General features: G+C 60.6%; 2 protein-coding genes across 5 annotated transcripts in view; one reads left to right on the top strand and one right to left on the bottom strand.

Annotated features, from left to right (window-relative positions):
• Nucleotides 1–1,245: 1,245 nt before the first annotated feature.
• ELAC2 (elaC ribonuclease Z 2) lies at nucleotides 1,246–22,030 on the top strand. Its single transcript, XM_066264258.1, is given in 25 exon segments — nucleotides 1,246–1,281; nucleotides 1,283–1,536; nucleotides 2,069–2,119; nucleotides 2,276–2,346; nucleotides 3,146–3,210; nucleotides 4,319–4,376; nucleotides 5,147–5,215; nucleotides 6,180–6,287; nucleotides 7,171–7,229; nucleotides 8,326–8,384; nucleotides 8,470–8,542; nucleotides 9,506–9,618; nucleotides 10,812–10,907; nucleotides 11,826–11,964; nucleotides 13,756–13,841; nucleotides 16,035–16,153; nucleotides 17,225–17,321; nucleotides 17,766–17,904; nucleotides 18,371–18,409; nucleotides 18,550–18,659; nucleotides 19,191–19,290; nucleotides 19,400–19,520; nucleotides 19,641–19,719; nucleotides 20,036–20,180; nucleotides 20,656–22,030. Coding segments are annotated over 25 exon segments (2,517 nt in total). The 3' UTR covers nucleotides 20,887–22,030.
• Nucleotides 22,031–22,656: 626 nt separating this feature from the next.
• The window catches only part of ARHGAP44 (Rho GTPase activating protein 44), a 135,983-nt gene continuing 133,525 nt past the window's right edge, over nucleotides 22,657–25,114 (bottom strand). For 3 of the 4 annotated variants that reach the window (XM_066264259.1, XM_066264260.1, XM_066264263.1), the window contains one exon: nucleotides 22,657–23,287. In XM_066264259.1, coding sequence (XP_066120356.1) covers nucleotides 23,148–23,287 — 140 coding nt within the window. In that variant the 3' untranslated portion in view covers nucleotides 22,657–23,147. The remainder of the gene's footprint in view (nucleotides 23,288–25,114) is intronic. The other variant, XM_066264262.1, reaches the window with a different exon arrangement.

Below are 25,114 nucleotides of genomic sequence, written 5' to 3'. Positions count from 1 at the left end.
GAAAGTTTGTGTACCCTTTGACCACCTTCATCAATTTCCCCAACCTCTCAGTTCTCGGTAACCATCAATCTACTCTGTTTCTGTGAGATTGTTTGTTTTCAGATTCCATATAAAAGTGAAATCATGCTGTCTTTGCCTTTCTCAGGCTTATTTCACTTCACCTTAAACGAAAAGGCCAAAGTGCAAGGCAGTAAGCATTTATTTGAGAACAAAAAGAATAGGTATTCGGGAAGGAAGGGATTCAGGCAGAAACCCAGGTAGTGTTTTGATTAGGAAAGAAGGCAAAGGTATTTATGAGAATTCCAGTCATAGAGGGAAGGCATTTCTCTAGGTACAGATGAGAGAACAAAGGGATGCTCATTCTCAAGAATGTTTTCATTTTCATTTAGGTAGTCATCCATCGGGTAATCATAGTATTTGCTTTCCTGTACCTTTGCAAACAGCTGTTGGGAATACACTGTGGCTTCGGGTCCAGCCCAAACGTTATTTTAACATCCCAGAGGTTTGGGCAGTAAGACCTGCAAGGCAGTTGCAGCTCCAACTCCATTTTAAAGTGGTTCCGATTATAGTATTTTGCAGCAGAATTCCTTTAAGAGTCCTCCAAAATGTTGCAGCTTCTTATTTGTTTGTTATGGCTGAAGAATAGACCGGAGACTCTCTTGCTCCAGAGCTTGTTCTGTCACCTCCTAATTATTCTTGCTTTTCTTCCCCAAAGCCCGTAAAAGCACTCATTTAAAACATGTACTCATAGGAACTGCAATGGAAATAAAACTGGTGGAAAGCTCCTACACTTAACAGTCTCTATAATTGATGTCTTTACATGTAATTCTGACACAGCCACAAGCAAAAGCGAGCCAAAAGCTCCAAAAGGGTTGATTTGTCGATGAGGACAGTTCACAACTGGTGGCGACGGGGCTCGAACTCTGCTGCGGAACCGCAAAGCCCAAGAACGAGCATCTTTCGCCAGTATTGCTTTTTCCGTGCACGCTCTCCGGGAAGCCCGGCCCCAAGGGAAGGACGGTTTCCGGAAAGAATTGCCATGGGGAAAGCCGGAAAAAGACAAGGGGCGGGACCGTCCGGGGCGCTCTAGCATTCCGCAACTCTATGGCTGCCGCCAATTGACAAGTTTGAGCGGCAAGGCTCCTTCCTATTGGACGCGCAGCCTCGCGTAGGCGGGCAGCTCTGCTTGCGGCAAGCTGATTGGCTAGGCCTGCCATGCGGGCGGAGGGGGCGGGGCGTGGGGGCATGCGGACCGAGGTGACCGGGCTTATTGCTGAGCTCGGGTGGAACCTGGCGCATGTGGACTCGCCGCTCGCTGCTGCTGCTGCTGCTGCGGTCCCCGAGCGGGCGCGGCATGTCGCAGGGACCCGCCCGCCGCCAGCGGCCGCCCAAGGACCCCCTGAGGCACCTGCGCACGCGCGAGAAGCGCGGCCCGTCGTGGGAGCCCGGGGGCCCGAACACGGTGTACCTGCAGGTGGTGGCGGCCGGGGGCCGGGACGCGGGCGCGGCGCTCTACGTCTTCTCCGAGTACAACCGGTCAGTGAGCCCCGCAGCGCCTCCCCGGGCCGCGCGCGGCCGCTCCAGCCGCCGACACGTGGGGCTTTGCGGCTGCCGCCCCCCACCCCATGTGCTTGGGCGGGTGGGGCGTCCCGGAGCCTGCAGCCCGCGTCGGTGTCACTCGGAAGCCCCGACTTTGCTCTTGGCACCGTCTGAGCCGCACCCCGCCCTGTGCACGCCAAGACAAGGCCTTCCAGTTGGGTGTGACGAGGACGGGTCTGGGGGTAGGAAGGGACCTGTCTGGGCCCCCCCAGCACCAACCCACACAGGTTCCCAGTCTCTCCCTGCTAGAACCCCTCAAAACCCGGCATCCTGATGGCAGAAATGTGGCTGGGAAGTACAACATCGATTTATATACACACACACAGACACACATATATATGTACATATATATGTATGTATATATAGAGAGAGAGAGTGTGTGTGTGTTCAATAAGACATCTAGACAGTGATAGGATTTTACAAACTAGAATAGGACCTTCTAAGTGACTTGTAAATGTTCGTCCTGTAGGTATCTGTTCAACTGTGGAGAAGGTGTGCAGCGACTCATGCAGGAGCACAAGTGAGTCAACCGTTTCTATCTGGGGCGGGATGATTACATGGGCTTTGAGAGCCGAGGGGAGGGGAGAGGCAGGTGTGCTTTTATAGCAGGAGAAAGCATCCAGGTTCCATCCAGTTGGTCTTGCTCAGATGTTTTTTTTTTTTTTTCCTGTCTTAGGCTGAAGGTGTCTCGTTTGGACAACATCTTCCTGACCCGAATGCACTGGAGTAATGTTGGGGGGTTGTGTGGTGAGTGTATTGTTTCCAGGGTCAGAGGCTGGGGCCTGGGGGATGGGGAAGTCTGTGGGATTTGAACCAGCCTTGCCCTTGTTTTGCTCATCTGAAGGCCGGGCGGGGTGGGGTGGAATTCTCTGTGTGCTAGCCAGTTAGCTACAGATACAATGTCAAAAGCTGTGACTCAGGAGCAGAGTTGAACATGGACGCTGCTCTCAAGTGTTACCATCTCCTCATTTATTGAGTTGCTGGACTGGCGTTATGTGAGAATAAATTGGAAACTGTAGCGATGGTGATTGCAGTAAACACATTCACCATTGAGAGCATCCGTAGCTATACACAGATACGCATTATCCAGATTACCCCGTCGTTCATGCCTGCCAACTGTGAAGGTCAAGACTATTGCCAAAAGAAAAAAAGAATGATTATGTTGCCACCGTATTCTGTCCGCTCTGTGTTGTGGCTAGGAAGGTATGGAGCGTTGAATTAGTTGCGTTCTCAGAGCCGAGACTGGAGCAAGGCCGGAAGGGGCCGCGGATGCGGAACTGAACGCCATCGCTTCCCTTGAGTGGTTTTGCACCCTCGCTGGGGTCCTGACAGCCTCACCTTGGTGTCAGCCTTGCTCTCTGTGGAGACCTCAGCGGGAGAGGCCCTCCTACCTCTGCTGGCCTCCCGTCTGCAGCACCCATGCTTCCTGAGCACTAGAAGCTGGAATGAGGACAAAGAGAAAAATCGCTGGTTCGGGAGGAGTTTTGCTGCTGGTGGCAGCTGCTTAGCATGACGAGCGATCTGATTCTGTTCGTCCTTTCTTTAGGAATGATCCTGACGTTGAAGGAAACCGGGCTTCCAAAGTGTGTACTTTCTGGACCTCCCCAACTGGTGAGTCTCCCCCCGACTCAGCTTTAAAAACTCAACGCATCAATTTACGAACTGCATGACCTTGAACAAGTTACCTTGCTTCTTGGAACTTCAGTTTCTTCCTCTGTGAAGTGGCTGTCATGTTCATAGAGCTCTTAGAGATTAAATGAGGTAACACACACAAAGCACTCACTCAAGTACTGGGTTTGGCACCAAGTAGGTACATAGTAGACATTAGCTTTTCCTCTTACATATTTGTTAAAGTTGAGATGAGACATCTTCAGACCTTTCTGCTGGTTACACCATAGAGAAGCGGTGTGGTAACAGTTCTTGTCCCAGTTCTTAAGGTGAAGGCCGCCAGTCACCAAAGGCTGTTATTGTGTCCAAAGTGATGTCTCAAGTCCGTCCATTGTCTCCATCTCATTAGGGCCTCCATCCTCTCTGTGCGCTGTTCCTGTCTTCTGAGATAGTCCCCATGTCATTTCTGTCCCCCCATGGTTCCACTCACCACACAGTGGCCAGAGGGACCGCTTTCCGGGTTCCCAGCAGACATGTTTCTTCCGTCCTAAAAGCCTTCAAGGACTCTCCGTCCAGTACAGAGCAGACGCCTCCCGATGGTCACACGTCCTGCGGGCCGTGGCCCTACACTGGCGTCTCTGTCCCCGACCGGACCTGAGCTTCGTGGGCCAGCGGTTAGCTACACTGCGCCCCACGGAAACCCCTTCCCACAGCAGAGCTTTCGTCCTTCCACGAGTTCTCTCTGCGTCTTTTCCTCTCAGCCTCGGTCTTTCTGGACAGTCAGGGCTCCCCTGAAAGGGCACTGACTCGGGAGCGGTTGTCCTGACTCTTCAGACAAGTCATATCCCAGCCCCGCTGGTTTTCATATTTTCTTTAGGAGCACTTAGCACACCTGCTGTGGCTACATTGTTGTTTGTGTTACTGTGTGTTTCATTGTTGTCTCCTCCACTGGGTCTCAGTTCCCTGAGGAACTTCAAAGCCCAGTATTACAGGTCAGGTTGATAGCTTTTACCTGGGTGAAGACATTGTTGCATTCTGCATGTCTGCAACCATAACTGCTCACTTGTTTCTTTACTTTCTTTCCTTTATTTATTTATTTATTTATTTTCAGGAAAAATACCTAGAAGCTATCAAAATATTTTCTGGGCCACTGAAAGGAATAGACCTGGGTAGGTCTCCGATTCCGACTCATTATCTGCCCTTTCTTTCCCATATCTGCCCCAGTCTGCCAACTTAGAATCCATCAAGACTGGCCTCAGTTAAACCGCTCAGCGAATCTTTTGTCACCGTAGATGCATTTAAAAAGATATTGCCCATTATACTTTCTGTACCCCCCCCCCCCCCCCCGTGCAAATACAGGCTGGTGAGGACTCTCAGAGTCACATTACCTCAGTTTCCTGCTGTAGGGAGAAAGGGCGGGAGCACAGGGGCCAGCAGGCGTGTCCCTGGCCTCTTACACTGAGCCACAGCTTTGGCTGGCTGCCCGTGGCCCCTTCCTGGGGGAAGCCCCGCCAAGGATGCCCGTAGGCCGGCAGGGCCCTGTCCTGGGAGCGGTGTGCGTGTCCCTCTTCTGCACAAACACCGGTATCTTATCTTAAAATCTAGATGGGCTGTTGCCGTTGAGATGAGAGATTTTCTGGCCTCACCGTGTTGTGTTAACTTGTGCCTCTAACATTTGAATATTGGTTTCTTTTTTTAAATGGTAGTCACTGGTGATCATAACCTGTGATTTTGTTCGGCCATAGTAAATATTAATAGCCGATAAATATATTGTGCTGCTTTCCCCCAAATTTTCCTTTACTCAGAAATCCCAGTGTTAGCACAGGTGCTCACCAGACACCCCAAGGCAGTTCCGTTGCTCGCGGGGGGTGGTGTGGGAAGTGAACTCCCACGCGTGTCTGCGCTAACGCAGCTGCTTGTCTGGGGTCTTTTCGCGCAGCTGTGCGGCCGCACTCCGCGCCGGAGTACAAGGACGAGACCATGACAGTCTTCCAGGTCCCCATTTACAGTGAGTACACAAGCCGCGTTTCGCGGGACGGGGAGAACAGTGCGTTGTTAGAAGGCCACAAGGTCACGGGGACCTTTTGGGGCCCAGGGTTCGATGCTGTGGTTTTGACCTAGAGAGGGAAGGTCCGGGTCAGGCCCTGCCGGGTCCGCGTGTCCTTGAGCCTGGCTCAGCGCGCTCCATGTCAGGTGTTGCGGCTCCCAGGGGACTTCAGCGTGGTCGGGACATGGTGTCGCTAATCCGTGTCATGCTCACCAGGTGCCAAAAGGGTACAGATAGTAGCCCCGAACAAAGGGCAGAGGAGCGCGGGACCTGGCGGGGGGCTGAAGGGGGGAGGGAGACGGGGTGTCCTCGGGCAAGCGCACAGGCCGGAGACGCTGGTCCCTGGAACGCTCCTGGCCCGGCTCCCTCCTGCCCAGATGTCTTCCCTTTCCTGGCCCCGCCCCCGGCAACCCCCAGCCTGACGCGTGTCCCTCCGCTGTTGGCTGTGGAGGTGCTTGTCCCTGCCTGGCACGGAGCAGTGCCCTTGTGCACACATCGTGTGAGCCGTGTGAGGTGGCACAGCCGGCCGGCCGCTCTCCAGTGCGGTCCGCCCCGTGGAGACAGCGGGCGGAGCAGCAGTCCCTCCAGCCGCCTCCTTCCCCCCTGACCTTGAGATTTAGCTGACTGTGCATTGACGCTCCTTCTCGGGTGGATGGGCAGGTAGCTTTGAGAGGGGTGATGGTGAATGAACCAGCCTGCCTCCCAGTTCCGGTTCGGTTCGGGGCTCAGAGCGGAGCAGACACCTGAAGCTGAGAGTTGTGAATGCCGCCCGGAGCCCCGTGGGGAGGCATCTAGCTCCTCAGCGCCACCAGACAAGGCCCGCCAGCATCCTGGGCACTCGGCGTTCTCACATGTGGGCGTCGGGGCTGTGGCCAGGAGCTCACCTTGCCTAGTGTGTGACTGGGCCGTTTCCGGTACTGACCAGGTGAACAGAAGTATGGTGACCGCCAGCCACCGCAGAGTCCAGACCGGCTCAGCCCGGAGCCATCTTCGGATTCCCCGTCCCCCGACAGGGAGCAGCGCCTTCCGGATGGTAATGCCCAGTAAACGACTGTGCAGTCTGGGAACGCGGCTCCGCCCTCCGCCCCCGCACTCTGAGCACTGGGCTTCCTTCCCGCAGCGGGCTCCCTGTGTCCCCGTGTCCCTGACCCATCTGGACGCGGGTAGACGGTGGAGCTGTACGGAGGGGCCGTCTGCAGCCCTCTGTGCGCCCCAAAACCTGCGTTCGGTTTCCCCAGAGGCAGACTGGTTCCTACAGAGCCTTTGTGTTTTCCATGAATGCAACACGAATGCAGAATTTTTGTGAATGCAGACACGGTAACTGCTGGTACAAACAGCCGTGTCCGCGCATGGATCTGCGCCTTGTCTGCCGAGTGACCACTGGCCGGGGACCTGAATTAAAATTCCAAGGATCTGGACTGCTTCAGGGTTCTGTTGTCTGGTGCTGGGCCAGGCTCGCTGGGTCCCCCATTCTGCCTCGAGGTTGTGTCTGTCTGACGGCTGAGAAGGGGCTGACCCTGTGAGTGTCCTTCCTGGGACGGCAGGGGTGCCGGCTGACACCCCGACGTTCTCTGTGGGTCTCAGAGCTCTCATGTTATTCCACATACCTTCATACTTGTTTTTCGAGCACCTCACAATTTGGATTTTTTCTCACCTCTCCGCTCCTGGGTAAAATGTGTCGTGCTTACACATTTCTCCTGCCATTGTTAACGCTTCTCTGGTTGGAGTTTTTCCGTTTTCACTTACTCGGTTTTCAACGGATGTAGAAAAAACAATACTGTTTTGTTTTCAACCTTTGTTTCGGAAGGGTTTTGTCCGTTTTATTTTGTGTGAAGTTTGATTGGGGGTCAGGTGGTCATCAACGTGTGAAGCCTGTGAGTCTTCACGTGTGTTATAATCAGGTTTTTCTCCCTCAGGTGTGAACCAGAGAAGGGGTGGCAGGGACCCCTCCTTGGTGGTGGCTTTCATCTGTAAGGTAGGTGCCGTGCAGGGGGCTGTGAGTGCGTGTGTGCCTGGTGACTGAGGTGGCGCTCTTCCCGTCATTCCCAGCAGTGCCACCTCCGTCACCTGGGCCAGGATGGAACACGGATGCGTGTGTGTCCTAGAATGCCACCTGCACTGCCGCCCGCTTCCCTCTTCTCTTCCTGCCCTCTGTCGGCACCTGTGTGTCCCGGCCGGGAATCGAACCTGGGACTTCTACACACCAGGCTGACGCTCTGCCACTGAGCCAACCGGCCAGGGCCACATTGTATTAAATTTATAAGGGATTCATGTTGGGAAATAAAGCACTGTCTTTTTTAGATCATTCAACTTTTGTTATTTACGCACTTTAAAATAAATGACTTGCCCTGGCCGGTTGGCTCAGCGGTAGAGCGTCGGCCTAGCGTGCGGAGGACCCGGGTTCGATTCCAGGCCAGGGCACACAGGAGAAGCGCCCATTTGCTTCTCCACCCCTCCGCCGCGCTTTCCCTCTCTGTCTCTCTCTTCCCCTCCCACAGCCAAGGCTCCATTGGAGCAAAGATGGCCTGGGCGCTGGGGATGGCTCTGTGGCCTCTGCCCCAGGTGCTAGAGTGGCTCTGGTCGCAACATGGCGACGCCCAGGATGGGCAGAGCATCGCCCCCTGGTGGGCAGAGTGTCGCCCCTGGTGGGCGTGCCGGGTGGATCCCGGTCGGGCGCATGCGGGAGTCTGTCTGACTGTCTCTCCCTGTTTCCAGCTTCAGAAAAATGAAAAAAAAAATAAAATAAAATAAATAAATGACTTATTCAGAATATGATATACTGTATCTGCAAGCAGTAACCCAGCCTGCAGTTGAATGAATTTTAAGAAAATAACAATAATTAAAAAGGAAAACCGGGGCTGGGCCGGATGGCTCGGTGGGCTGGAGCACGGGCCCGAAGCGCAGAGGTTACCGGTTTGATTCACAGTGCGGGCACCTACAGGACATGTTAATGTTTCTGTCCCCCCCGCCCCCCCCCCCCCGTCCTCTCTCCCTGAAATCAAAAAGAGAGAGACCGGCAGGATGCTCTTACAGCTGACTAAATCCCGACATCTGCATTCCTTTCGTTACAGCTCCACGTGAGGAAGGGGAACTTCTTGGTGCTCAAGGCCAAGGAGCTGGGGCTGCCGGTGTGAGTGTTGGGGCGCGACCGCCGGGGTCCGCGGGGGCTCCTCTTGCTCCTGCGGCCCCTGGGCTCAGCACACTCTCCGTTTCAGGGGGACGGCCGCCATCGCTCCCATCATCGCTGCTGTTAAGGACGGGAGGAGTGTCACCTTTGAGGGAAGAGAGGTGAGACGCCTGTTTTCACGATGGGCCAGCACGCACGGGTGGGGCCAGCTCAGGCCCGACAGATGCCACTTTTGGGGGAAGTGGAACAGCTTGGATTCCATCACTTGGCTCTTATCTAGACATGTTCCTCATATCAGCGTCGGCTCCTTGGGGCATCTCTGTAGTTCATAGACCAGTGGTGGTCAACCTGGTCCCTACCACCCACTAGGGGGCGTTCCAGCTTTCGTGGTGGGCGGTAGCGGAGTAACCAAAGTATAAATAAAAAGATAGATTTAACTATAGTAAGTTGTTTTATAAAGATTTATTCTGCCAAACTTAGCGAAAATCTGACATAAAGTACTTGGTAAGTAATTATTATTATCTGCTTTAACTTGCCGTAACTCTGCTTTATAAATTTTATAAAGTAAAGTGACTTCCCTACTTTATAAATCACCATGACTGTGGAACCAGTAGGCGGTTAGAAAATTTTACTACTAACAGAGATACAACAGTAGGCGGTAGGTATAAAAAGGTGGACTCCCCCTGGTTTAGGGTCTGGGGTCCTCCTCCTAACAGGAGGGATGCTTCCCTTGTACTTGAGCTCAGGGAAGTCCCCCCCCCCCAAGGATGGACTTTGGATGCCTCACCCAAAAGAATGCCAACCGTGTTCTTGACCAGGACGTTTTCTCCAGCGTCTGAGGGTTTTAGGACCAGTGGCCACAGACCCAAGAGAGCCATGCTGGCCTGGCCCCTGGAGGTCTGGACACCCTCTGCTGGTCAGGTGCTGGCCCGCGAGTGACGCTGGTCAGGGGCCGGCCCGCGAGCGAGCAGGGGGAGCAGGACGGGCATCACCGGGTGCCTCGTGGGCTCGGCCTGCCCACGGGGCTCCTGCAGCACCCAGTGGGCCCGAGGGTGTTCGGCGGGTTCGCTGGGTGGGGACCGTGCTCCGGGGGACCGGACCATCACGACCCCTTGGTTTTGCAGATTTTGCCGGAAGAGATCTGCACTCCCCCGGACCCCAGTCTTGCTTTCGTTGTGGTCGAGTGTCCAGACCAAGGCTTCATTCAGCCCCTGTGTGAGAACGCTGCCTTCCAGAGGTAACGTGACGGGTCCCGCTGTGACCGCTGAGGGCCGACAGTGGCACGAAGCCCAGCGGCGTCAGCAGGACGTCCCCTGACCTGGGGTTGCTCCTGACGTGCAGCCCGGCTCTAGAGTTGAGAGGCCACGGCAGTCTCCTGCCTTGGGGGACAGAGGGGGGTCCTGCTGGCCGGTGAGCATGGCGGTCAGTGGGTGACGCAGCCTTGAAGAGGCCGCTCTGGCCGGGTGCTCTGTTGGTTAGAGCGTTGTCCCAATTTACCGGGGTTGTGGGTTCCGTTCCTGGTCAGGGCACACACAAGAATCAACCAGTAATTGCATAGATAAGTGGAACAACAAATTGATCTTTCCCTCTCTCTCAAATCAATAAATAAAAAATTTCAAAAGGAAAAAAGCAGGGACTCCTGCAGACTAGGAGATGAAAGGGCAGTTTGAATTCTAAGCCTAGCGCAGGTCCAGAGCTTGTCACATGCAGGGTCCTTGGGTCCGTGCTGGGCTCTGCTGAGCTCCGGCCCCTCTGGGAGCAGCTGGGGACAGCTGGCCTGGACGCAAAGGCTGTGGGCCCCCTGCTGTCCCGAGAGCCGAGTGGTGCCCCTCCTGCTGTCCCCGAGAGCCGAGTGGTGCTCCCCCTGCTGTCCCCAAGAGCCGAGTGGTGCCCCTCCTGCTGTCCCCGAGAGCCGAGTGGTGCCTCCCCTGGCCGTCCCCGAGAGCCGAGTGGTGCCCCTCCTGCTGTCCCCGAGAGCCGAGTGGTGCCCCTCCTGGCCGTCCCCGAGAGCCGAGTGGTGCCCCTCCTGCTGTCCCCGAGAGCCGAGTGGTGCTCCTCCTGGCCGTCCCCGAGAGCCGAGTGGTGCCCCTCCTGGCCGTCCCCTAGAGCCGAGTGGTGCTCCCCCTGGCCGTCCCCTAGAGCCGAGTGGTGCCCCTCCTGGCCGTCCCCGAGAGCCGAGTGGTGCCCCTCCTGGCCGTCCCCGAGAGCCGAGTGGTGCCCCTCCTGGCCGTCCCCGAGAGCCGAGTGGTGCCCCTCCTGCTGTCCCCGAGAGCCGAGTGGTGCCCCTCCTGCTGTCCCCGAGAGCCGAGTGGTGCTCCTCCTGGCCGTCCCCGAGAGCCGAGTGGTGCTCCTCCTGGCCATCCATCCCGCCAGCCCCTTCTCAGTTTGTGTCACTTCATTAAGCAGAGCCCCGCCCTCCCGCCCACCCAGGTACCAGGGAGAGGCCGCCGCGCCCGTGGCCCTGGTGGTTCACATGGCCCCCGAGAGCGTGCTCGCGGACAGCAGGTACCAGCAGTGGATGCAGAGGTACGGAGCCTGCCCGGGCACACGTGGGACACATTTCTAGCCTCTCGCTTTTGAAGGTGCCTCCTGGCCTTCTTCCATGCCTGCCCACACCTCCGGGATTCCTGCTGCCCCTCAGTTCTGAGCAGTGCTCTGTACCCCTCTTGTGAGAAATGTCACTGCTGGTGGCACTGTGAGGGCACATGCCCTGCTGGTGTGGGGCTCTGTTCAGCGTCCGCTTACCCCCACACTCCGTGTCGGAACACACACTGCCCTGCGGTGGACGCCGTGCCCGCAGCCTCAGGGAGACCTGTGAGTTTACAGTAAGAGCCGCAGTTTGTAAACACCCGTGTGGGTCAGTGTTGAATAGTCTGCACTTTGCTTTATTTTCTTTAATCTTCCCAACAACCCTGAGAGGCAGACGGTCTAATGGAATTTGGTAACGAGGAGGAGAGGTCCCGTTTTCCTGTCACTTCATTGGCCGGTTTGGCACCAGGTGGAAGGGTCATCTGCATGGAGTTCACAGTGCCCAGTGACGTGGGTGTCCTTTGAGCCACTTGTCCTGTGTCTGCCCAGCGTCTCTCTCACCTCCTTCCCCGTGAGAACTGGCATCTGACTCCTCAGCATCCTTTGTCCCCTGGCCCCTGGGCCGGAGTCTTCGCCTGCATTCTCCCCCTCCTCCCAGAAGCTCTGTTTCCAGTCTGGAGCTGAGGCCCCGGGCCTCACACCTCCTCTCATGTTTGTGGTTTGAGCCTGGGGAGGAACTGGACTTCAGGGCAGACGTAGGGTAGCGTTTGGCCACCTGGTAACAGACCTTGTGGACAAGCCACTTTCTCTGTCAGAACACCTCGCCTGCGTCGACCTTCCCAGCCTCCTGCGCGGCCCCTCGGCTGGAAGCGGTCCCCGCAGGACGCTCTGAGTGGACTGTCCGTTTCCTCTTAGGTTTGGGCCTGACACCCAGCACCTGGTCCTGAACGAGAACTGCACATCAGTTCACAACCTCCGTAGCCACAAGATTCAAACTCAGCTCAACCTCATCCACCCCGACATCTTCCCCCCGCTCACTGTCCCCCAGTGCAAGGTAGTGTCCCCAAGTGTCCCTGCTGGCCAGCCCCCAGTGCCAGGTAGTGTCCCCGAGCGTCCCTGCTGGCCAGCCCCCAGTGCCAGGTAGTGTCCCCAAGTGTCCCTGCTGGCCAGCCCCCAGTGTCAGGTAGTGTCCCCGAGTGTCCCTGCCGGCCAGCCCCCAGTGTCAGGTAGTGTCCCCGAGCGTCCCTGCTCGCCAGCCCCCAGTGTCAGGTAGTGTCCCCGAGCGTCCCCGCCGGCCAGCCCCCAGTGTCAGGTAGTGTCCCCGAGCGTCCCTGCTCGCCAGCCCCCAGTGTCAGGTAGTGTCCCCGAGCGTCCCCGCCGGCCAGCCCCCAGTGCCAGGTAGTGTCCCCGAGCGTCCCCGCTGGCCAGCCCCCAGTGCCAGGTAGTGTCCCCGAGAGTCCCCGCTGGCCAGCCCCCAGTGCCAGGTAGTGTCCCCGAGCGTCCCCGCTGGCCAGCCCCCAGTGTCAGGTAGTGTCCCCGAGCGTCCCCGGTCGCCAGCCCCCAGTGCCAGGTAGTGTCCCCGAGCGTCCCCGGTCGCCAGCCCCCAGTGTCAGGTAGTGTCCCCGAGCGTCCCCGCCGGCCAGCCCCCAGTGCCAGGTAGTGTCCCCGAGCGTCCCCGCCGGCCAGCCCCCAGTGCCAGGTAGTGTCCCCGAGCGTCCCCGCCGGCCAGCCTCCAGTGTCAGGTAGTGTCCCCGAGCGTCCCCGCCGGCCAGCCCCCAGTGTCAGGTAGTGTCCCCGAGCGTCCCCGCCGGCCAGCCCCCAGTGCCAGGTAGTGTCCCCGAGAGTCCCCGCTGGCCAGCCCCCAGTGCCAGGTAGTGTCCCCGAGCGTCCCCGCTGGCCAGCCCCCAGTGTCAGGTAGTGTCCCCGAGCGTCCCCGCTGGCCAGCCCCCAGTGCCAGGTAGTGTCCCCGAGCGTCCCCGGTCGCCAGCCCCCAGTGCCAGGTAGTGTCCCCGAGCGTCCCCGCTGGCCAGCCCCCAGTGCCAGGTAGTGTCCCTGAGTGTTTCTGCTGGCCAGTCTCCAGTGCCAGGTAGTGTCCCCGAGTGTCCCCGCTGGCCAGCCCCCAGTGTCAGGTAGTGTCCCCGAGCATCCCCGCTGGCCAGCCCCCAGTGCCAGGTAGTGTCCCCGAGCGTCCCCGCTGGCCAGCCCCCAGTGCCAGGTAGTGTCCCCGAGCGTCCCCGGTCGCCAGCCCCCAGTGCCAGGTAGTGTCCCCGAGCGTCCCCGCTGGCCAGCCCCCAGTGCCAGGTAGTGTCCCTGAGTGTTTCTGCTGGCCAGCCTCCAGTGCCAGGTAGTGTCCCCGAGCGTCCCCGCTGGCCAGCCCCCAGTGCCAGGTAGTGTCCCCGAGCGTCCCCGCTGGCCAGCCCCCAGTGCCAGGTAGTGTCCCCGAGCGTCCCCGCTGGCCAGCCCCCAGTGCTAGGTAGTGTCCCCGAGCGTCCCCGCTGGCCAGCCCCCAGTGTCAGGTAGTGTCCCCGAGTGTCCCCGCTGGCCAGCCCCCAGTGTCAGGTAGTGTCCCCGAGCGTCCCCGCTGGCCAGCCCCCAGTGCCAGGTAGTGTCCCTGAGTGTTTCTGCTGGCCAGCCCCCAGTGTCAGGTAGTGTCCCCGAGAGTCCCCACTGGCCAGCCCCCAGTGTCAGGTAGTGTCCCCGAGTGTCCCTGCTGGCCAGCCCCCAGTGCCAGGTAGTGTCCCCGAGAGTCCCTGCTGGCCAGCCCCTAGTGCAAGGTAGTGTCCCTGAGCGTCCCTGCTGGCCGGGCCCCGCCCTTTCCCTCTCTCAGGGGGTCTTGCTCTTTCAGGAAGAAGGCGCCGCCCTCGCCATGCCCGTGGTCCGCGGGGAATGCCTCCTTAAGTATCAGCTGCGTCCCCGGAGAGAGTGGCAGAGGTCTGTGTGACGGGGCCTGCAGGGTCCGGGTCCCGGGTGGGCAGGCTGCTCTTGTGGGGGCCGGAGAGAGTGGCAGAGGTCTGTGTGACGGGGCCTGCGGGGTCCGGGTCACAGGGGCAGGCTGCTCTTGTGGGGGCCGGAGAGAGTGGCAGAGGTCTGTGTGATGGGGCCTGCGGGGGGGTCCGGGTCCCGGGTGGGCAGGCTGCTCTTGTGGGGGCCGGAGAGAGTGGCAGAGGTCTGTGTGACGGGGCCTGCAGGGTCCGGGTCCCGGGTGGGCAGGCTGCTCTTGTGGGGGCCGGAGAGAGTGGCAGAGGTCTGTGTGATGGGGCCTGCGGGGGGGTCCGGGTCCAGAGTGGGCAGGCTGCTCTTGTGGGGGCCGGAGAGAGTGGCAGAGGTCTGTGTGACGGGGCCTGCGGGGTCCAGGTCCCGGGTGGGCAGGCTGCTCTTGTAGGGGCCCGAGAGAGTGGCAGAGGTCTGTGTGACGGGGCCTGCAGGGTCCGGGTCCCGGGTGGGCAGGCTGCTCTTGTAGGGGCCCAAGAGAATGGCAGAGGTCTGTGTGACGGGGCCTGCAGGGTCCGGGTCCCGGGTGGGCAGGCTGCTCTTGTGGGGGCCCGAGAGAGTGGCAGAGGTCTGGTGACGGGGCCTGCAGGGTCCGGGTCCCGGGTGGGCAGGCTGCTCTTGTGGGGGCCGGAGAGAGTGGCAGAGGTCTGTGTGACGGGGCCTGCGGGGTCCAGGTCCCGGGTGGGCAGGCTGCTCTTGTGGAGGCCGGGTGGTAAATACGGTAGCGTTGGGAGGCACGTGGGGACCGTCAGCAGCACGGGGAGCAGCGGGCAGCACGTGAGTGAGTGAGTGAGGCTGCAGTCCAGTGCAGATTCTTCTGTTAAATAGAACAGGCTGACCGATGGGGGCGACGGGGTCCAGTGACCACCCTTTCTCAGCTGTTTCTCTGATGGGCAGTGGTGCTGCTCACTGTTTACGGCATAGAAAATGAGAAGTGGGTGGTGTCCGCAGGCCGTCACCCTTGAGCCCTTCACCCTTAGATGAGAGGATGCATGTTAACAAAGAACTCTTGTAACTTTGAGTACATGCCGATGTATTTTAGAAAGCGCCCGTGCCTGTGTTATACATACACGTGTGTGACACTGTATCACCTTGTAGTCTTTCCTGTGTCATTAATAGTCTTCCACAAGAGGCTATGTTGGGATTCCAGATGGGGCGGTTTGTTCATTTGAGACACGTCCAGTGATGACACATTCGATGTCCTCTGGGTAAATCTCTGGCTGGAGCTGTCCCCTCGGGGCAGCCGTCGATGCGGATTCCTGAGTCAGAGCGTGACCCTTACACCTTGATGAGCGCAGTCCGTCCCCCGGAGAGGCTCTGCGGCTGACGCTCCAGCTCGTAGAGGGGGAAGGGCTCGCCGCCCCGTATCTTTAAATTTCCCTGCATCCTGAATAACTAGCAGTTCCCTATCGGCTGCATCACGTCTGTGTAGGAGGGGACCGCGCCCCAGATGCGTGCTGGGTGCCGCGTGACATGTTGAATGGTGGTGGCGTGTTCCGGGACTGTGGCTGGACGTCTGGGGCCCTCAGACAGCGTCTGGGGACTGAAGGCTCGTCGTCCCGTCAGTATCCGCGGGGGCCGCTCAGGAAGCCGTGACTAGCAAACGTGGCCCCCCCGTGCACCTGTGCACGGACAGCCCCCAGCCCGCTGCATTAGAGTCTCGAGCCAGCCTGGGGCTCCCTTCGTCGGCTCCCAGGGGCTGGCCATCTCCGTCCGCTCGGAGAGCTGCTGTCCCAGGGTGGCTGCTCGGTGTGGCTGGGACCAGGCACGTGGCATCATCTGGAGGCTTCTTAGCAATGCAGAGTCTAGGCTGTGCCCACCATCTGGGGCCATTTTCCCCACCCCACCCCCCCCGCCAGCCCCCAGGGCACTGTTAGATCCATGCTGGTGGCCTCTAGTGAGTCGAGGGCTGGGACATGTCCTAAGGAGCTAGCGCCGTGGAGAGCTCACTCTGGGACCCCACTTCTCTGAGAGGGGTGCACAGGGCAGAACGGAGCGGCCCAAACTCACAGGCGCTCAGACCTCAGTCCTGTTTGGAACCGCTTGTCGTGTGTTTTTTCCCGACTTGACTTGGGGTCTCCGAGCTGGTGTGTGTTCACACCCAGAGCCCCCTGAAACACCTTCTCCTTGCAGGGACGCCCTGGTTACTTGCAGTTCTGATGAATTCATCGCCGAGGCCCTGGAGCTCCCCAATTTCCAGGAGAGTGTCCAGGAATACAGGAAGACCGTGCAGGATGGGCCCACGCCAGCAGGTGAGGGGAGGGCCGGGGGCCAGCCTGTCTCTTCCGACCTCTGCCCTCCAGCGGGCGTCCACAGCACCGAGTGGCCAGTGTGGCTCACTCTGACGGGTGTTACAGCGGGCCTGTCCCCCCTCTCCGGGCCAGTTCAGCTGCAGTGCTCGCTGGTGGCACCCGGACTCCCCTGCGGGGTGCGCACCGGGTGCCGAGTGCTGGGCACCCCCCAGGACGGGGCCGCGCTGGGGTCTCATCCTGGGTTTGCAGATAAGGGTCCACGGAAGACTGGCCGCATCGCTCGTCTTGCTGGGTTTTTACTGCCCCCCCGAGGAGAAGTGGTCAGGGGACCTCGTGACCCCTGCTCCGCTGGCTTTCCAGGGTCATTCCCAACCAGGGATGGATGTAGAGGAGGCTGGTGAGGTGGGCAGGTCTGGGCTCTCGGGTCAGCCCCAGGCGAGGAAAAACCTCACCACCTCTTATCATGGCCTCCTGGGTGTTTTGGGGACCCCAGGCTTCCCTGGTGTGACTGGCCTTTGGGTTTGTGATTGGATTTCTGGTTCGCACGTTAGAGACCCGTGGAGGCGTGCTTGCCAAGTGTGTGCATGCTGCCGGTCAGGTTGGGGAGGCCGCGGGAGGCTCGGGCGGCAGACTCGCCGGGTCCCCTGGGCTTCAGTCCTGCCTCTGCCTCTTCCCTGGAGAACGGACCCCTGGGCCCACCTAGTCCGCGGAAAGCAGGGCGTGCTGGGCTGTGAGCGCACACAGGAGGACAGGCCTGGAGGTCAGAGCCAGGTGCAGGGGAGCCCAGCCCTGACCTAAGTGCTGGTTAGCACAGAGAAGTCCTCTCTGTAATGTGAAAGGCTCCTAGCAGCCCTTTGAAGAAGGGGCTACGGAATCATTCGCTCCACCTCCCAGACCGACAGCCTTTGACCCATAAGCAGCCTGTGCACGGCCCCTCACCTGGCCCTTCCAGGTGGACGTTTGCCTGCGGGAGCCACCAGCCCCCTGGGAAGCTGGGCTCCCTTACCTCAGGGCCGAACACCGGCTCCCAGTGGGCTCAGAGCCATGAACTTTCTCTGTACTTTTCCGTAGAGAATAAAAGCCGGTACCCAGAAATCATCTTCCTGGGAACAGGGTCCGCCATCCCAATGAAGATTCGGAACGTCAGCTCCACCCTGGTCAACATCAGGTGCTGCGGCTTTCCCGGGGGAGGGGCCGGTCTCTGAGCACGAGCGCGTGCTCCCCGCCACGTGACCTGGACGCAGCACCAGGAAGCCCTTGAGCTGGCTGTCCTGGCTGCAGTGCTCAGCTAGGCCCCACGTGGGCGCAGTGCCCACCTCTGCTGTGGGTGGCGGTGGGTGCTGTCACGTTCGGTCCGAGAATCGGGGGCGTGGTCAGGGTCAGTGAATGTCCCTCCTGTCCCCCGTGTGCCCGGCCTCTGTAGCACTGGGAACTCTGTCCTTCCGAGGGCTGCAGGGACCGGGGCCGCTCTTCTGTAGGAGAACCTGGTGCTGTGTCCGTCCAGAGAACCGACACGAGAGGTTACGGGAGCCGCAGAGCGCTCGCTGCCTCTGCTCCCCCTCTGAGGTGACACCCTTTCCTCCCTGTGGTGACTGTCTCGCTCTCCCCGTAGCTCCGACAGGTCCCTGCTGCTGGACTGCGGGGAGGGCACCTTTGGGCAGCTGTGCCGTCACTATGGCGACGACGTGGACCGGGTCCTGAGCACCCTTGCTGCTGTGTTCGTGTCCCACTTGCACGCAGACCACCACACGGTAAGTGCCGGGCGGGACCATGGAGCACAGCCCGCGGGCAGCTGCTGTTGGCCTGCCCCCCACCCCCCAGCCCGCTGACCTGTCCCCGCCCCGACCTGCCCGCAGCCTCCGCAGCTCCTCTGTCACTCGGTGCGGGTCCCTCACAGCCGGGTGCAGGAATTCCGGCCGCTGGGATGTGCTGTCCTCCTGTGTGCTTTGCTGCCACGTGGCAGAAGTTCTGTCCTCACCCGCTTACCTTGAAGCAACCGGGGGTGGGAGTCTGGGTCTCCAGGGGCAGGGTCCCCGAGCACTGCCCTCTCTGACCACGGGGCCGTGACATTTCAGGTCCTGGGTCCCCGTGCCCCCGCCACAGGGTGCAAGAAGGTGGGGCCGGCAGAGGGCCAGGAACGCTGTGTGACGAGTGAGGCCGGGGGTCCCGACACGGTGGCGTCTCGACGCAGCTAATCACGTCCCCTCTGTCCACCAGGGCTTGTTGCAGGTCCTGCTGCAGAGGGAGCGCGCGCTGGTGAGTGTGCTGCCGGACCGGACCGGACCGGACCGCCGTTGGGTTAGCTGGGACAGGACAGGAACAGCTCCACCACCGGCAGCTGCACAGCGTCGTTCCCTGGCGTCTGCGGGGAGCCCTCACCGGCTTTGTTGTTCCAGGCAGCGCTGGGAGAGCCCTTCCGGCCTCTGCTGGTGGTCGCCCCGACCCAGCTGCGGCCCTGGCTCCAGCAGTACCACAACCAGTGCCAGCGGGTGCTGCAGCACATCAGGTGAGCGCCCCACGGCTGCCATCCCCCATCACGGGCCAGGCTGCTCTCGGCGGCCCCGCAGGGGAGAATGCTCCAGTGGTGCCCCTGGGAACGTCGCCCTCTGGGTGTGTCCCCTAGTGGCCCATCCTCGGGGCTGCCCCAGTTTCGAGACCTGCCAGCCTGCCCCGTGGCACGGTGGCGGGCCCAGTACCCGAGTCCTGAGAGCGCAGGGACTGTCCTCACCAGGGGGACGAGTGGCTGGAGTGGGCCCTGTGCTCACTTTGTGGGGAAGGAGCCCACCTGCCCGGAGCCCCCGTGTCCCGCCGGGGAAGGGCGGGGGTGGCCTTCTCTGTGGACAGCCGCCCACTAGGGCTCGTGCACAGCCCGGGAGTTTGGTTTGGTCCTTTTTCATTGACTGCCTTTTCCTGTCTTAGTGACTGTGCTTTAAATTGTGTTTATTACAATGAATTTGGGGCTTTCTAGCCAGAGACGTAAACTATGATTTAAGTTGAATTTATTTTAATGTTCATTTAAATGTTTTATTTCTCACAGTCTGATTCCTGCCAAATGCCTTCAGAAAGGAGCTGAGGTCTCCAGCCCCGCACTGGAGGGGCTGATTAGTTCCCTGCTGAGCACGTGTGACTTGGAGGAGGTACAGGGTAGCTGCAGATGGGGACGGCCGCAGGTGGGGTGGGGTTGGAGGGTTGGGGGGGTTGTGGGGGGTTGGGGGGGGTAGCCGCTGAGCCAGCTCCCGCCCCCAGTTTCAGACCTGCCTGGTCCGGCACTGCAAGCACGCTTTCGGTTGTGCGCTGGTCCACACGTCGGGCTGGAAGCTGGTCTATTCGGGGGACACCATGCCCTGCGAGGCCCTGGTCCAGATGGGTGAGTCCAGTCCGTCAGCCCCCGTCCGCTGCGGGCGTCGCGGGATCAGGGCGGCAGCGATGTGGCCGGGGCTTCTCCAGCAGGGGACTCTGCTTGACGTGGCCCGCACCTGCTCCCCAGGGAGGGACGCCACGCTCCTGATCCACGAGGCCACGCTGGAGGATGGGCTGGAGGAGGAAGCCGTGGAGAAGACACACAGGTGGCTGCGAGTGCGGAGCCCCAGGCGCCCCTTCCCTCCCCACCTCCCCTGATGACACAGAGCAGCCACACGGCGGTGTTGCCTGCTCCCCACCGGGCACCCGGCAGCAGTTTGCTTCTGGGCTTTTCTGCCTTCGTTTCTGCCTAGTACTCTGGTCAAGTTCTGGGGGCGCGTAGCTTTAGGAAGAGTTAGAGGCCCACTGACATCAGCTGTGAGCCGCACCAGGGAATTGGGGGGGGAGGCTGGCTGGGACCTGTGTCCCCGCCCCAGGGCTGGGCTGGGCTGGGCGGGGCCTGACTGCAGCCTCTGGCCGCAGCACCACCTCGCAGGCCATCGGCGTGGGCATGCGCATGAATGCCGAGTTCATCATGCTGAACCACTTTAGCCAGCGCTACGCCAAGATCCCGCTCTTCAGCCCCGACTTCAATGAGAAGGTTGGAATCGCCTTTGACCACATGAAGGTGCGTGCAGCTTCGCGGGCGCGGGCGCTGGGAGGGGATCTGTGTCCCGTCCCCCCCCCCCCCTCCCGTCCCAGCGGGTTTGACGGCCCTCCTGACGGACGTCGGCGTCAGGCCGCTGGAAGGGACCGAAAGCCTCTGACGCTCAGCCTGTTCCCGCCCCCTATCCTTGGCTCCTCATCACAGGCTGGAGACGGGGTGTCCTGTCCTCGTGCGGGGAAAGCAGGTCTGGGCCCACGCGTGGACGGGGCAGTGTACGAGGGTCTTGGCTGCCGGCGTCCTGCAGCCTCGTGTCGGGGGGCCCCTCGGCCTCGCTGCCCCAGCCAGAGCGGGCGAGTCCATGCCCTTCCTTTAGTCTCCGCCCTCTCTCCACGGCTGTGGTCCTTGGCTGCGTGCCGGGAGGAGGGGCCGGCTGCGGACCGCCCTGCGCTGCCCCCACAGCGCCTGCCCCGCTGACGCGTGTCCTCGGCCTGTCCAGGTGCGCTTCGCAGACCTGCCCACGGTGCCCAGGCTGAGCGCCCCTCTGAAAGCCCTGTTCGCGGGGGACATCGAGGAGATGGAAGAACGCAGGGAGAAGAGGGAGCTGCGGCTGGTGAGGGCGGCCCTGTTGGCCGGGCCGCGGGGCCCTGCGGACAGCGAGCCGCCGCAGAAACGGGCCCCGGCCGAGCGGCCCCAGAGCCCTCAGAGCAAGAAGGTCAGGGCCCAGTGAAGGTCCGAGAGTGACCCCAAACGCAGGTCTCACACCTCCGGCCGGCACACACACCATGCGTGCCCTGCGCCTGCTGGGAGCCGGAGGGCACCGTCCAGCGGGCGCGCACGGGCAGAGGTGGGTGTGGCGCTGGCCTCTGCTCGGGCTCCCGGGAAGGACTGATGTGCTGGACTCTCAGTGTGGTGCCCCCGGGGGACTGATGCTGCCGGTAGGAAGAGCCCGGGACAGGAGGCTCGGCGCCAGCTGGATTTTAAAGACAACACTTGGAAAGTGTTACGCGCAGGCGCACTGCCGCCAAGTTGTTCCCTCCGCGCACCAGAGACAAGACCTGGCACGGGAACAGGATCGCGGATGTGCCGTCTAAGTACCCATGGCCCCGGGAGGAGTGTTTCCAGAGACACAGGACACAATAAAGATTCCGTTTGGAACCCAAGTGCTTGCTTCGTCTTGGCGCAGCTCTGAGCAGGAGTCTCCCTGCGCAGGTCACCCTGCTGCCCGGCGCCCGTGTGTCCTAGAGGCCGGCTCTGTGCAGTGAGGACCCGTGAAGCCTGTCCCCAGGGGCCCCTCCGCAGCCTCGCTTTCTTACAAGTCCGGTATTGCACCAGCCGAGCGGGCTGGCCCCGTGGCCCTGGAAAGCACAGCCTTCCTGCTGTTCTGGGGACCGTGGACACAGCAGACGGGCTGCTCCTTGGTGTAATGAGAACATCACTCCCCACCCTTCGGAGTGTTAGGAGATAGTGCGTCGGGCCAGCTTCCTGGCCCTCCAGAGTTTCGTAAGATAAATCTAGTCTTTATTTGTACATCCTCCCGAGAATATAGAACCCCTGCTAAGGACTCAGGTGATGAGAGACACGGACCGAGGACATGTCCTTGCCCAGCTGTGACCTCTTGGGGCAGCACCTGACATGGTGTCCTGTGTCCCCATGAGATTCCTAACTTAAACAAGGACAGGCCGTGCTCAGGGATAATAAATCTATTTTAATAAGATTACTCTGACAGCTATTTGTACATGTATTTAAAGGTGCTTTCAATCCCCGGGCTCTGTTACAAATTGGGTCCTGAACCGCCCTGGCCAGGAGGTGTGAGCAAAGCCATTAGCATCAAAAGTTTGCAAATCCCACGGCCAGAGAAGGGTTATCTTACACTGTGTCGGGAAAAATAACTAAGCATTTAAATTTCTCATTGTACACCTGTACACTGGTTTAGATTGAATGGCTCAAATTAAACAAATATAAATTTCATATATACAAATATATCATGTATAGGTATATCATATCTGTTAAAAGGAGAAAACTAAAGTGGGACTCTGCATGCATGGCCCCGACGCGTCTCGCCCCCTCAGTGCTATTGTGCCACGCACCCCAGCGCTCTGCAGCCCCCATCCCGAGCATGGGGTCACCAGCCCCATGCCCGAGAGCGAAGCACTCCGCACCACAGGGCCGCTAGCCTGGCCCTAGGTCCCTGGGGCCGCCGCACTTTCTGCCCGTGCTCTGAGGAACAGTTATTGCTATTCACACGGGACCTCCAGAAGAGGGGGCTCCTGGGCCCGCGTGCCTTGTGAGCCGGGGGCCGGGAGGGGTACCCGCACTGCCGAGCTTCCGCGGTTTGGTGGAAGGACGTGGGGAGCTACTTGGGGGCCCTCCAGACACCATCAAGGTCCTCTTTTACGTTCAGAAGTGGGGCCTGATGGGAAGGTAGAAAACGGAGATTCAGACCCACGGTGTGGAAAATAAAGATGTTGGGAAGTGAAACAAATTTTGTTTTAAGCCGTTTATCTGGAGCCCCGGATGAAGGATGCGTCCCTGGGGCGGCAGGAGGGTCGTGTCCCCTGCAGGCAGAGGGCCCTGCCGTCCTGTTTCCCTCTGTAGCCACCAGGCCGGTCCTGGCGGGCCTGACGTCCACTGTCCGAGCCCAGGTGCAGCCGGCTCTAACCGGGCCACGTAGCACCCCGTCCACACCCCGACCCCACGGGGCACATTCCCGACAGGCGAGCTTGGGTGAGCGGGGGAGGCTGGTGCTTGGCATGGAGACTGGAAGTGCTTGGTTCCAATAGGCACAAAGTCAAAAGGCAAAGGTCAAATAAAAGGCCTGGTCACCACCCGAAGGGGACAGTCTGCACCACTGACGTCTGCCGCACAGGCAGGCCAGGGACGACGGGTTCCCCAGCCTCGCGTCTGCCGTGACAGCAAAGGGCCGACGGGGAACGCCTGGCAGACCGGGCGCTGGCGCTGTGCCGGCCGGCCCGTGAATGTACACGCGTGTCAAAGGGCGGTGCTCTCGGACTCCTCCTCCGAATCCCTCTTGTCCGTCACCGCGTGCCGCTGCGCGGGCTCCAGGGGGCTCAGGCGGAGCGTCGACCCGAGCTCTATGTGGATGGAGGGGACATCGACGTGAACAAGATCTGGAAGTTGGCAGAGAGAGAGGTGACTGAGAAGGGGCTTCGGCTAAGGAGATGCCACCGGCCGGCAGGCAGCTGGAGTCGGCGTTAGGACGCGGCAGTGGACGGGCCACGGGAGGGCGGGCCCACGGGGGGGGGGGGCGCAGGAAGCGCTTGCAGCAGCAGAGCCGGTGAGGGGTGGGACTGTGCTGCTAGCTAGCAAGCCTGTAGGACCGGAGTCCCTGCCTGCGGCGGCCGTGAGCCCACAGAGGGTGGTGAGAACAGCCCCCACCGGCCACCACCCACCCCCTGCCTTGTGGGCCGGCCGGGGACAGGGGACAGCTATCTGGGCATTCCAGGGTTGCGTTTAGTTCCCTAAAGCCTGCAGGGACAGGGAGAGTGGGAGGCGGCGGGGAATCACCCCATTTTCCGAACAAGTGGAGGGGTCCTGAGGTGCACGACACCCCACGGTAAGGCTATAAACTGTCGACTTCGGATGGCCGAAGGGCCAGGCAGAGGGTGCACTGGGGCGCCCGGCAGCATGCAGCAAACTGCTGGCTCCCCACCCGCAGGGAAACCCCAGCCCTCAGCCCTGGGGACGTGGCCCACCTCCAGGTGCAGCCTCCGAAGGGGGAATGAAAAGGCCGTCCTTGCTGGGAGCTGACCAGGAAGGGCGTGCGGAGGGGACAGGGCTCAGCTCCTGTGGCCGCCGGGGCACGTGGGAGCCGGCAGAGATGCTTCCTGGGGTCGGGGCCCTGGACCAGCTCTGCACTGGATGCTGAGCCCAGAGCTGCGGCCCCTGGCCCTTGACCCTCAGTTACCCGTTCCCTGGCCTGCTCAGCGCTTCCTCCACGCAGCTGGCCGTCAGCCTGGGCCTGGAGTGGCCCTCCAGGGGATGAGGAAGGACACCTAGGAGGGGACCAGCCTGGGGCCAGGACTGGGGGGGGGGCGGTATTTATTGCTCTTCTGTGTTGATATTTTTTTTGGTAAAACAAACATTCAGCCCAAAGAATGCCATACCAAGTAGACAGACAGACATTTGGACACAATCCTAAAAGACAGTATACAAACACGGAAGCTCTTCAACAAAGGGCCTTCTCTGTCCCCCTGCGCCCTCGGACAGCCCTCAGAATGTCATTCCAGCTGGTGAGGGAGCAGACAGGAGTCTGAGGCTCAGCTCAGCCAGTGCCCCCTGCTCCTCCCTGCTCCTCCCTGCTCCTCCCTGCTCTGGGGGGGACGTGGGCAGGCCGGACACGGGCCTGTGTCCCACCCTCACTGCTGGGGCCCATCGCTGAGGCCCAGGGGGAGGCCACTCCCGGCCAGGGCGCACCCCTGACCTCCCAGGCTGGGTGAGACACAGGCCCTCCGGCTGGGGGTCCAAACCCCTTCTCTGCCACTAGGGGGAGCGTAACCCTGGACAGGCGTCTGGCTCGCTGTCCTGCGCCCCAGCAGTCACAGGGGAACAGCCAGGGTGACCATGGTTTATGTGACGGCACAGCAAGACTGTGGAGAGCAGGCCCAGCCCAGTACTCGGCTCTTACAAAACGCTGCTCAGCTGTCACCCTGGCCACTCCCTCAGAGAGAGCCCTGAGGGGGCAGCCCCATGATGGTGCTGCTGCGGGGGGTGTGTATATTGGGGGGGGGGGCTTGTTTCTTGCTTTGCTGGCAGCTTTAGAAGTTTCTGTCAGGAGACCTGTCTGGGTGCTGGGCACCCCCCTGCCATGCCTGTCCCTGGTCTCTGCAGCGTTGCAGGGTGCCCACTGGAGGCAGAGCCCTCCGACTGCCCCTCCGGTTGGGGCGGAAACACCTGCCCCTCCCGCAGTCTTCCACCTCCTCCCTCGGTCTTCTGCC

Source organism: Saccopteryx bilineata, chromosome 2, assembly GCF_036850765.1.
Source record: "Saccopteryx bilineata isolate mSacBil1 chromosome 2, mSacBil1_pri_phased_curated, whole genome shotgun sequence".
Classification (NCBI taxonomy): Eukaryota; Metazoa; Chordata; class Mammalia; order Chiroptera; family Emballonuridae; genus Saccopteryx; species Saccopteryx bilineata.
The sequence above is the reverse complement of the archived record's forward strand: the minus strand, read 5'-3'. Positions and strand labels throughout refer to the sequence as shown.